At 43.8% G+C, this 12,754-nt stretch overlaps 1 protein-coding gene across 7 annotated transcripts in view; it reads left to right on the top strand.

Moving 5' to 3' along the window:
• The window catches only part of FOXN2 (forkhead box N2), a 34,284-nt gene extending 22,100 nt beyond the window's left edge, over positions 1-12,184 (top strand). For 4 of the 7 annotated variants that reach the window (XM_056357283.1, XM_056357282.1, XM_056357284.1 and 1 more), the window contains 3 exons: positions 2,694-2,758; positions 6,935-7,003; positions 7,446-12,184. In XM_056357283.1, coding sequence (XP_056213258.1) covers positions 2,694-2,758; positions 6,935-7,003; positions 7,446-7,963 — 652 coding nt within the window. In that variant the 3' untranslated portion in view covers positions 7,964-12,184. The remainder of the gene's footprint in view (positions 1-2,693; positions 2,759-6,934; positions 7,004-7,445) is intronic. The other 3 variants (XR_008824938.1, XR_008824937.1, XM_056357286.1) reach the window with 3 other exon arrangements.
• The last annotated feature ends 570 nt before the right edge of the window (positions 12,185-12,754 follow it).

Here is a 12,754-nt window from a genome sequence, read left to right as displayed (position 1 = left end):
CCTTCAGAGCCTTGACCAGTTAAGCTTTTAATATCTCCAAGGTCTTCAAGATTAGTCCAACGATACAAGCACTGAGGTGTGATTTGCCCAGGTTGTATAAATACAACGTACTCAAATTAGGTGTTGGGAATGAGAGGTTTTATCTGAACGCTGAAGTACTTGCAAGATCAGGGCTTTAATTTGAAGCTGTTGGGTTTGGTAACTCTTTTTTTCCTTCACTGAAGAACTAGTCACACTTGCCAACAATCACAATTAGAAGGAAATCCTGATCTTAATGAAGCCACATGGCAAAATTCCCACTGACTTCAATATGTGAAGGGTTGTGCAGCGCTGGTATTTGTAAGGACAACAAAATAAAAGCACTGCTGAAATTCTCCCTAATGAAAGCCGGTTTATTTTCCTTTAATAATAAAAAAACATTTGTACGGCTTTCAGTCATATGCTGAAAAACAGACTTAATTTTTTTTTTCCCTTTCATGTTTAAAAAATCTTGGATTAGATTGAAATTCTGGCTGAATTTTGGGGAAGGGCCCCCAAGGGGCTGCCGTGTGTGCCCGGAGGTGCAGCTGGAGAGAGGCTGGAAGGGCTGCCCAGATCCATCTCCAGGGTGATGCTGGAATTGTGCTGTGAGAGCCTCTGAATTTGTCTGTGGGAGGGTTACAGCCTGTTTGCGGGGAATATACCTATCATTCAGCAGGATTTAAAAATGAAATTTAAGGTGTTACGTTGAGCAGAAGCTTTCCAAACTGTAATCTGTGTCTAGTTACACTGAAATTTGTTTTATCGCAGATGATTGGCGTCACCGGTGCGTTTTATTTCTGCACAGCTTGTTCAACAAGGCAGTGCGAGGCCCTCGGCTGCCTTCTCTTTCCGGTACTACGTGTATTAGATCCCTGGGCTCTCGGGATGGCCAGGGTCCTCATCTTGCAAGTGTATTATGCAGATGCATAGCTGGTCTTAATCAATACTAAGCCTACTAAGCCTTGATTGGTTCTAGGAAAGCTCTATGTGGGTGTGATTCTTGAAGGATCTGAGCTCAGGCAAAAGGATGAAGTTGTTCAGCAACTCTGTGTCTGGTTTATCTGCAGAGCCAGCCACGTTGGGATGGGTCCATTGCTTCCCTTGGGACTTTTTTAAAAATTTTTTTTTCTTTTTTTTTTTTTTTTTTTAATTTCCCTCCCCCCTGTTTTTGGATCTGCTCCCTTTGCACTCCATCACCCCTACAAGAAAACATACCAGGCAGTGAGCTTTTTGTGCTCGGCTGCGCTGGATCTTTTTCCCTTTGGTTACCACATTGGGAGATGCTTAAATATTACTCCCCTTTTCAGTAGCTTTGGCTACCGGCGCCGGGCAGGCTGCAGTGCTGCCAGAGCTCCTTACAGAGCTCGATGATGTATTTCAAGCCACCTTGCTTTGATTTTTTCCCTCCTGCACTATACCAACCTTTGGAGCTGTTACCAGTGGCCAACTGGGTTTGGATAATATGATGGCAAGTCGGAGCAGCAAGAGTATGAACCGAGCATCCCTCATTAACAGCTGCGCAGAGTAGCTGAACTCAGGGTTGTTGGGATATGTGCAGCCACAGCACTGGCCAGGGAGCAGTGAAAAACATTTTCTTCAAAACTGAACATAATGAAGATGTTAGTTTAAAGAAGGTATTTTAAAAATCAAAGTCATTGTTTGGGTTTTAATTAATGATCTAGACAAGTAATTAAAAAAGAAAAAAGTTAAGCACTTAGCAGCTTTGTGATTTTGGAGGGATTTGTGGCTGTGCCTTATTTTGCAAAATAGTGCTGCCTAGATGTGATAAATATTAAACATGCCTTAATCGTAGAAATCACCCCATTAATCCCATGAGGTTGCTGTTACAGGTTGGGCTTGAAAATTCTGCTCATCACTCTGTGAATTCTTCCAGTGATACTGTAAAAGATGCACATTGCCATGTTTCATGCAATTTTAATAGTTGTGTACTATTTCTGTTTTATCTATTCCCAACTGTTTGCTGGTATATTTATAATGAAATGAATAATTAGGACTGGGTGTGTAGCAGAAAATCATATAAAAGCTTCAACGTGCCCTTTATACTGTAAGGTATTAAGCAAGACTTTGCTGGGTGCAAATAAACAGACGGCATCACCATGACAGCCCAGCTTCAGATAACTTTTAAATCAGCAGATATTTTGGTTTGCTTTAGTTTTTGGCTCTTCCCCAGTTTTTTGCACGACACTGCCTTTTGTTTTTATTGATCTCCCACCACCATTTCAAAGAGCAGAGGGACACAACTGGTCCTTACCCATTCTCTTGCTCATAGGCTTCAAGCATCCCTGTAGAAGCTAATGTTTTGTTCACTTGTAGGTTTGGCTTACTAGAAAATACACATCTCTGTTTAAAATCCAGCCTTTAGGCAGGTACATAAAATCTATAGAAGCCGGTATCTCTTGCCAGCAAGACTTTTGCTTAGTGTGTGCGTGTTTGGAGGTGTTTTGCAAGTGCTGATGATGGCTTACACAAACCGTCGACCATTGGGTCAAGCCTTCTACTGATCACAATAGAAATTGCTCGTGCATTGAACTGTGGTGATGGGGTTGTGTTTGTTTTCACCTTTCTGTGATCGTAGCATTGTGCCTACTATGCTTTGTAGAAATCATTTGGCTAATTAGGGCATGGCTTTGACCTGTTGAATTTCTTTTCAGTAGGTCAGCGTCCCCTCACTACCTAACTTCAGTCCTTCAGCAGAACCATGGTCGATCTCTCAAAGGTAAGCTTTTAAGTTTAATATTTTTTTAAATGAAATAATTTTCTTTTGCGCTGCTCCCCTAGTTTTAGTCGCAAGCACGTACTGAAGCCCAGCTGATGATGGGTATGGACCTGCTGTGAATGCTCTGCTAGATGATGAAAAAACCTGATGTAGTAGAACGCATGCTTATTATATTAGCCACTTGCGTACTAAGTTTAAATCTCTAAGATGAATTTCAATATGTAATGGGGCCGTCTTGTTCTGCCAGCAAAGTATTTAGCAGACACATCACTCCCAAATATGACCTACTTAAAGAATGAATAGTTCAGTGGAAAACAAATCTGGAAGCTACGTATGTCTGCGCGAGTTTTATTGGTTAGCAAGAACTGAGAAGAAAAGGTAGCAAATTCTAATGGGTAAAACCTGAGGGATGTGGCCACAGAAGCCCCTTAAAGATGGTTGTTTGATACAGGTGGGTGGATTTGCAGCGGAGCAAGATGGAACAACAAATATCCTTCAGTGAGTACCTCGCGGCTGCGTGGTGCTTTTCACTCGCTTGCCAAAAAGTTGGGCACAAGCTGGTGTTACTGCCGCTGTAGTTACCCAGAACTGAGGTTTTCCTGCCTATTAACCCACTTAACAGAATAGCCTCATGATGTCTGTTTAGTTTAAGGCATCACCTTAAATATTGCAGCTCTTGGGAGAGGGGAAGAGGATGGGTTTAACATATGGACTCTGAGTACAGGTCTTGATGCTGTAGGCTGCAGTGCTGCTCCTCAACCGAATTTATGTCCGTGTTTCCTGCACCAGTAATGAAGTAGGTGCAGGAGAAAACAAGTCCTGTCCGCAACCAAAAGCTTTTATGTTGTATAAATGTTATTTTAACCATAGTCACCAACACTTGGTGGAGAAAGGTTGGCTGGGACCGGGTCACGCCGCAGGGTATTGCTGTGGATGACCGAACTCTTCTTGCCATGGCAGGCGCTCAGCGGCACGACACGTTTCCCTGTCGAGCAAGCGAAACAGCTGCCCGTTGGTGACGTTTCAGAAGGTGCCTGTCCCTCCCGTGGTCCCTGCGGTGGCTGGCACCAGCGTTAGGGCACCTGCCCGGGGCGGGGGCTGGGCACCGGCAGCAGCATGCGGACAGAGCTGGGACGTCAGCATAGCTACGCCGGTGCTTTTGTGGCACAGGCAAACCCGAGGCGGTACTGCTGCTGAGAGAGAACTCGGTTGGGGGGCTGGTTTTTTGCTGTTTTATTTTCTGGGAATCCCGGCTGAAGGGCAGCATTGCTTGTCTTTCTGGTGTCCCCTTCCTTAGCCCGCTGGGATCTACCTACTCTTACAGGTTTTAATGAGTGTTAGAGTAACAAGGACTTAGCCACAGTTCTGTCCTAGGGATTTCTACTTTTGCTTTCCATGAGGAAAACAACCCAGCCAGATTCAGATTAAAAAAAAAAAAAAAAAAAAATTAAGATGGAAATCTGGTTTTCGTTGACAGTCCAAATGCAAATAGAAGTAGCAACAGCTGTTGAACAGAAGATGGTTACTTGATTTGCCCATATGTACTCTTTAAAAAGTTTTCTTCATTTTAAAACATTTTAGTGGGCCTTGGCACCAGGAGGGCGTGAAGCAGCATGCTGGGTGTCACAGCGTTTCCTTTGCAGAAGCCTGTTGAGCACATCTTCCACCTCACTGCTAAAGCTTAATACGTTGAAGGCTTGTCCTTGTCACAAAATAGTAGTAATTTTTTTTTTTTAAGTGGTAAAAATGGTGCTCAACTTTTAAAGGGCTAATTCTATGAAAAAGTGAGTATGTGTTGATTTGTTGCAGAGGAGTGTTAAAACTCTTTCAAAAGGGCCACCAGCGAAGCAGGAGGTGAGCAGCGTGGTGCTCTGGTTTTGCTGGCGCAGTAGGCTTTGGGGTGGGAAAGTTGCTTTTAGTTTTCAGCCATAAGCCAGAAACATCGATTAGGCAGCCAGGGTATTTTAGAGACCAGACAGCTGCCTGGTCCACAGGTGATAATCACCACGCATCCAGGTGGAGGTTTTGTGGTGGTACCCAGGTGGCAAGGAAGCATCCTTGGCTGGATAGATCTGGGATTCTCAGGGCTTGGTAGAGAATACAAGAAATCCCCCTCCTCTTAGTGATTTCGCTGGTGTGTCCTATGACAGGTTTGGAGATTGCCAGTCCGATGGTAGCTATTCCAGTTTGCTACACCGGAGGTGCCGAAATAATGACATGTGTCTGCTGCCGTTTAATTTCTGCATCTCAGTGAACCTGTTCAGCATCTCCCTGGCATCAGAGGCAAGCCATGAATGTTCCCGGGGTCGCACAGGGCGGCTGTTGTGCAGATGCAAGAATTCCTTGTAATAATGTGCTTCCTCAGCCATTCTGCTGGGGAAGCACAAATTTGGGAAATGCTGCTCTAGCGTGGAGAGCAATCACAAACGAAGCCAAAGCACATCAGTGGTGATGCAGAGTACTGATGTCACTGCAGAAGCGTCTCTCCTTTTGCTTTGGGGGTACTAAGACACAGAAATGTTCCTTGCAGATAGTAATTCTGTGTTGCATTAATGCCTCCAATTGCTTGTCATTGTTACAAGGTGGTGCTCATATACAACATCAGATATTAAAATAAAATGTCTGTCATAGTAAGTCAAGAGTGGGAATATTTCACTTTCTGATTACAGTGGTGGAGGAAAGGAACTCTTCATGCTTATTTTTAATTTATTTTTGTCAGCTGGATACATGTGACTTGCAAATTCAGGGGCTCTATTGCTGCCAAAGAAAGACGAAACAGAATTAAAAAAATAATCCATGAGTGCAATGGGATAGACCTGCATTGGGAACAGCAGCTCAGTCCCCTTTTCACGTTGGTACAACATTCCCAAGTTGTCACACTCTTCAAATTCCTCCTTGGCCAGGAGTTAGGGACAGTCATGTAAGGTAAAGAAGCCAAACTGACAATTTGGCAGATCCCTTGCCAAAACTAACCCTCCTCTCAGATTCAGTAATACAGTTAATGCATATAACGGCGGGGGGGGAGGGGGGAGGAAACAAACGCCATCAAAAATGATGTTGCTGATGTCTCACATCAGCAGTTCCCAGCCGGCACCAGTTCCACAGGACGGGGGCCCATTCAGCTCGGTGCTGGTACCCACCAGTACGTTGTTGTCCAGCCCTGCTTCTCCACTCACTGCTCATATGTACATATGGACGCTGTGGGTGTGGGCTTTTGCTCTGAGGCACCAAAGCTCTTGTGTGAGCTCACCTTCTCTTTGCACCTCTTTTGCCTCGTTATATTTTTCTTACATATTTTCTTACATATTTCTGTCCTGTATACGGAGTATTCATCATCCATCTCTGAAGTGAGCGAAGGAAGACCTTGGATTTCCTCTTGTTTTAAAATGCATGTGCGTGTCCAGAAATGAGTGGGAAGGGTGTGCTAGTATTTTTTTGCTTTTCCCCTCATTCTGGTTACAAATGCCACTCTCTGCCATGATATCCTCGGGGTGCCCTTTCTGAGATGCAAGCAAACCACTCCGGGCGGCAGAAGATGCCGTTCTATAGCAGCGCTTGTCACCGTAGCTGGAAGCGCCTGGGTTCAGCTAAATCTTGTTAAGTGCCTATTTATTATTTAGATCCCTGTGCTTTCTAGATCGAGCAGTTCAGTGCCCTTTCCCCCCTCATCTCCTCGATTTTTTTCCTTTTGACTTGCTGTTAGTATGAATAATATTGCTGGAGGAGAGAGGTGTGCTGAATCAGTGCTGTGTGAACGGGCACGGTCGCTCTCAGCCTTGCACATTCGCATAAGCGGGGCACAAAGCCGCTGAGATGCTTTGCCGTGCCGTATGCGTAATCCTTCTCTCCCAACCAGTACAAACAAAGCCACTTGTTGATAAGTGTAGCAACAGCATCATTGTATGAATGTCTAATTAATGTCGCTGATTCTTGGCTTCAGCTTTGGTAAGTGCAGCGTGAGTATTCAGCATCTGAGTGTCATAGTTAAGTCATGAGACTGCCCTATAACCGCGCTGTGTCAGAGTCACACTCTGTCTGAATTCGTGCTATTTTTTTCCCCACCCTGTTCTTTATTGTAGGCCAGTATATGCAGATATATGTTCTTCATATGTGCTTAGGACCTCATTTTGTTCAGGCTTACCTGAGATCTAACATTTTGCTCTTTCTGCTTCACAGAATGCGATATTGATGCTGCTACTGCAATGATGCTGTTAAATACTTCCATTCAACAAGGGATGCTGGACTGTAAGCATGAGCCTTTTTTTTTTTTTTCTTCTCTGCCCAGTAGCTAAATGTTTTCCCTATAAAGTTTCGAGAAACGGGTATGGTCTAGTCAAGAAGAGCAGTCAAGAAGCGATTCTGATTCGATTATTCTTTCTGCAAACATTACAGAGTTTGACAGAACCACCTTCTCCCTGTGCGCCCACACCCCGCCCCCCCAAGTTTATGTTTTTTCTGCAAAGTTCTTCTCCTGCCCTCTTTGTGCTGGATGGGAAGAAGAGTTTCCTAGCTGCTTCTCTGTTTCTCCAGCTCTAGTTTTGATTAGCTGAAGACCATTGTCACTGTGGGTGACAGTAAATGTGCACACGGTATTGCAGCTCCCAAATTTGCAGCCAGCCAGCCACCGTGCGCTCGTTCTGCAGGGGACCTTCTCGGAATATTTGCTGACGATCCTTGTTTTTAATAGGTGAGAAACCTCAGCCTCTGAAGACACCGAAGAAGAGGAGTTACGGCAGTGCGTTCAATCCTCCCAGTTCCATGAACCTGCAGGAAAACGATTCCGCGGCCACCAATATCGATCCGAAGGAGGATCACAACTACAGTGCCAGCAGCATGGGCTCCCAGCGCTGTGCGTCCCGGTCCAGCGTGTCTTCCTTGTCCTCCCTTGACGAGGTGTACGACTTCATCTCCAAGAGCAGCCATGACGGCAGCGATGGCAGCGAAGGGTTTCACAGCGAAGTGGATACAGACGTTGACTACGAAGATGATCCTCTTGGAGACAGTGGCTATGCCTCGCAACCTTGCGGAGATACCTCTGAGGAAAGTCAGCCTAACAACAAAGCACTCAAGGAGTTATGTCAAGAGATCGATGAGGAGCTGAAGGAAGCGGCAGGGTCTCTGCTCCACCTTGCTGGCATCCAAACATGCTTGAGTTCCTTAATAAGTACTGCAAAGTCCCAGTGTCACAAGCAAAGGAAAAAATAGTGTGTTTGTCAGTGTTGAATATATACATATATTTTTTTTAATTGTGGCAATACTCTTCTACTTTTACCCTTCACAAGGGAGATCAAAGCCATAAGAGGACTCATTGCTTTTTTATTTTTGGCGCTAACTATAATTTAGCCATTTATTTTTAAATCACTGCCTAAAAAGAAAAAAAAATATTTAATCTTCTCAAATTAGAAGAGATGCATGACTTGTGAAAACCTGAAAGCATACTTCTTAATGATCACTTTTAATTTTTTTTTCTTTTTAATAGTCAATTTTATTTTTTCCTCCCAGAGATATGTCTGTTCAGATGCACATTGTGGATCATATTTACATCTCTGCTGGCTCCATCTGTAGAGGTGAACCTTGCCCTGTCTAAGGGCTCTGACTTCCATGTAAAAGACTGAAAAGGAGGAGAAAAAAGAAAGAAAGGGGGAAAAAAAGGCCCTGGCCTCAGTTGGCTTCTCCTGCTTGTCCTCTGTTGGCTCTTCTGAGACAGGTCCCAGTGGAAACGCTTGTGAAGCAACTCCAGGTGGCTGCAGTTTTCAGCCCGTGTGACACAGCAGCTGAAAACCTGTAGCGCCTCAGGAGCTGCTTCCAGCCAGATGCTCAGTGCCCCCTGGAAGAGTGGGGACAAAGGGTGGCTCAGGTGGGTACCATCTGCAGGTTTCTTTTTTTTCGCTCCTTCCCCCAAATCTGTTGTGTGGTCAGATTCCTGAAGGAAAACAGGTGGGGTTTTTTTTATCCTTTTCTGGGGGCTTTTTTCTTGGGGGAGCGCATGTGTGTGTCCTTCCCGTGCAGGTGCCCGCATGCATACGCATGCCTTGGGTGTAGCTGGCAGTGAAAGCTGCCACTCACCAAGTTTGATGTTGTCCTCACGTTACCACCACTGTTAAATGCGTAATCCTGCCACATCCACCCTTCTGCCCCCCTATCCCGATGCGGGGAGGGGGAAAAAGAACCCAACAGTTGATGGTGGTGACCACCTGGAGGAGGTGGAGGCTTCAGGTGGTGAAAAGCTGCTGAAAAGGGCACATCTTACCCCGAATCCCCAAATAGAATAGCTTCCTTTTGGATCGGTGAACCCTGAATTGCTTTGGGGGTTTTTGCCCCTTCCCCCCAGTGCTCACTGGTTTTGTCACATGGGCTGTCCACACCTTTTGTTTCCCAGATGACTGTGCCTTGTGCGTGTGACCCCTGCCAGCCTCCTGCCGCCTGCGGGGTACCTCGCGTAGCCTTTGAGTGTACAGCGTAGCTCGGGAGGACCTCTCTGTTCGGGGAAGAAACTCCTTCACAATTCATTTTTGCAATAAAAGAACCTCTTTATAGTTCCCAGACATCCTTCAGCCAAAAATGTTTTAGTGGTATGGTGAAACTTTTTTCCTCCAATTTTTTTTTTCCTTTTAAAATCAGTGGTTATTGCTTACATGTTCCTGTAGATGATGCCACTTTTTTTAGTTTCTGTTCAAAAATGGGTAAGCAGTTCTGTTGGAGTGGGTTTTAACAGTACTGTTCGTTATAAGGATGCCTTAAGTATGTTGCAGAATTGATACAACTATCAAAGGTCATCTTTCCTGTTTCTGAAAGGCAGCATGATGTGCCATAAATGTTCTCACTACCACGTGAAGCTATTGCTTCCAGCAGGCGTCGGGCAAGCTGGTCGAAAATTAGGAGCAGAGCCACCTAGGAAACCAATGTCCACTGTTTTGGTTATTGAAAACAGTGCTGGATCCAGCCAAAAGTTCACCTTTCCCTAACAGGGTATTTCTCTGGCTATGTGGAGGCCTTTCTTAGATCAGTGTGGGGGTTTGAGTTGGGTTTTTTTTTTCTTGTGTTTTTTTTTTCCTTGGTTTTTTTTTCTTCTTTGTCAGTCTCTTCATGAATACTTCCATAAACTGTCTGTTTCAAATACCAACACAGCCGTGCTGCCGAAGGTCTGTTGCTCTGAGGGCCTCTTCCAGTGCCTCTTGAAGACAACGGTGGTGCTCCCGCTGGCTCGATGGCTGTTGGATCAAGCCTGAAATATTTTGAGGTGGTTTGTGTTTGGGAATTTAAAGCCAACCTTATGGGTTTTTTTTAAAGCACAAACACTAGGAGAAAAAGTGTTGTGTTGGGGTTTTTTGCTTGGTTGTTTTTTTTTTCCCCCAGTTACTTCAGTTTAAAAAATTATTTATTTCTTGAAAGGGAAGAAGAATACTCTGCTGCATCCCTGCTTTGTGTGAGCACCCATTAGCCTACACCCGTAACAGGGCAGCACGTGTGCAGACGTGTATGTCTTCTGGATGTCACAAGTGGTGCATTAGCCAATTAAAACTGTTATCGGATGTGTTACTGATGGATAGCAGGGGTAAAACTCGCGATTTCAAAGAAAATGAAGTACCAGCGCAGTGGTTCTTAGGATTTTGGAGTGTGGAGGTACGAATGCTTGGTGGAACTGCTTTTTGCTCACGGGTTTGCTTTTGTACCTTGATGGAAAACTGCCAAGAGTGGAGTTTGTGTCAATGTGAAAACGAGGATTCGGCTACACAGAAATAGTGTTAGCAGCCTGGGATTTTGCTCGGTGCCATGATTTCATTTGCATGCTGTTGAAGAGGGGTGCTATTGGGCTCCCGCTGAAGGTGGCTGCAGCTTCTCTGTAGCTTCCAGTGAAAGCTGGATCGAGGTCCAAGTAGTCTGGAAAGTGCTCCATGGTTTGGTTTGGTTTGGTTCTGAATTATTTTTTTGCCTCAGATGACATTTGAGAAGGTTAATACTTACTAGGAGTGTGGCTGTGCTGCTGTTAACCCTGAAGTTGGTGATGACTACTTCAGAATTTCGGAAGGGATGGGGTTGGGATGCTAACACTGCATTTAATTACCATATGCAACAAGCAATAAAACCATACTAATCTGAAGTTAGTGGTGAAAGCTGCATCCATCCTTACAGCTTTTAGCCTGGGAGAACTGGAATTGTGGAAGGGGGGAAGTAATGGCAGCCTTTCCCCAGGACGCAGAGCACCTTCATGCTTTGCCGTCTTCTCTCTCTCCTTCCAAAGGAGAAGGCAGACGAGCAGTGCTCCTGGACCTGTTCTAGCACGTCGTCCCATGCCTCTGCCCGTACGTTTGGGCAGGCAAAGGCTTCATCTCAGTTGCAGAGCACCCCTCTTGGTAGTGGGAGAAGAGCTGCCCTTCCTTTCGCTTACATATCTAGCATCGGGTTTGGGTTTGCCACCTCAGTTAGAGACCCTGGTGTATATAGTATAAATGGAGTATAATTAAAAGTTATTTTGATTGTTGGGTTTGGGGTTTTTTTGGTTTGGTTGTTTTTTTTTGTTTGTTTTGTTTTGTTTTTTTAGTGACATATGTAAAATGTTCATGCCAATGATTGACTCGGATATATTTTGGCAAGAAAAGTATTAATGAACCACATTCAAGTCTTTAAATACAGTGAAGAAGTGTATGAGAGTCGTGTATAAGGGAGGCTGCTCTGTTCAGGATAAATCTGGTGTGAACACTCTACAAACCTGTATTGGCCTTTCAGATTCCAATACTAAATTACTGCTTTTGTGAAAGTCACATCAAACGTTTTAAAATCCGACTGTAAAGTGGAAGTTATACGGTTTGCAAATTTTCATCAGCCTGAAAAGTAAGTACAAGCTTTGGTTAAAGCAAAGTACACTCGTACATGTTAATAATGGTGTAGTCAAAATATTTATTGAAAAGAAAAGGTAGACTATTTTAAATGTTGCACCTGCCATTATATCTTAAAGCACATTCTTCACACCTAACTGCCAGTGCCATTATCAAGTCTGTTTTATAAGTGTACATTTCTTCAAACTAAAAAGTGCATAATTAAAAGTATTATGTTACTGCCATATAGTGATATAAAACATTTTATAATTGCCAATTCATTGTAACTATTATTTATTTAAAAATGAATTGTAAGAATGCTTTCTGATCAAATGAACCAGAGTTGTTTTAAAACCGTTCCCATTAGCTTGTTTCTAATGTAGCATAAGCAATGTCCTTGGGTTTGTTTAGAATAATTTTGCCAGTAGGTGACCAATTCTAACCCGTTTTCCTCCGGTTTAGTCCTTTACCTGTTTTAAAGACTATTTACAGAAGTTTAGTTTTTTGTATGCTAATCTCTGTTAATTAAAATGTTTATAAATTTTATTTTTACCAAAGAGATGCAATTCATTATGACAAAATATTGCAGAATAAACTTTGTTTTATAACATTTGTGACTTTTCTGCCCACATTTTTCATTCAGATGATCAAAGGGGCTTTTCTAAAATAAACAGCATTGCAAACAGAAAGCGCTGTGTTCTCTCTTTATCTACAGACCCTGGTTCTGGTCTCAGGTGATGCTCTGAGTGCTCCACCTTCCCATTTAAAGCTCTCCCATGAGACTGGACTAGGGTAAAAAGCCAAATGTGTAATTCACCGTAGGCTGGGTAAGGTGGCTGCATGCATGTGGAGGTCGTGTAAAATACCCTGCCAACCCACAGCAGGATTTGCTTGCAGTCAGGTTCACCCATAGCTGGCCCATAATGTTGGAAGAGCATCTAACAAAGGCAAGATTTCACCCTTTAACCTGGAACTCAGGGAATGTTTTGACATCTTGGAAATTGCTGAAGTACTACTGTGTACCTTTTGCCCTCCTGTGCAAAAGCATTTGTTTAAACAGAAATTAATCTTTTTCTGATGAAATTATTTCATTAACTGTAATTATTTACAGTTCTGTATCCATATTGTGGCGGCCAAGTTGCTTGTATGATACTCGAAGATCAACGGCGTGATACGGGAC

The sequence above is a fragment of the Falco biarmicus genome, chromosome 12, assembly GCF_023638135.1.
Source record: "Falco biarmicus isolate bFalBia1 chromosome 12, bFalBia1.pri, whole genome shotgun sequence".
Lineage (NCBI taxonomy): Eukaryota > Metazoa > Chordata > Aves > Falconiformes > Falconidae > Falco > Falco biarmicus.
The sequence above is the reverse complement of the archived record's forward strand: the minus strand, read 5'-3'. Positions and strand labels throughout refer to the sequence as shown.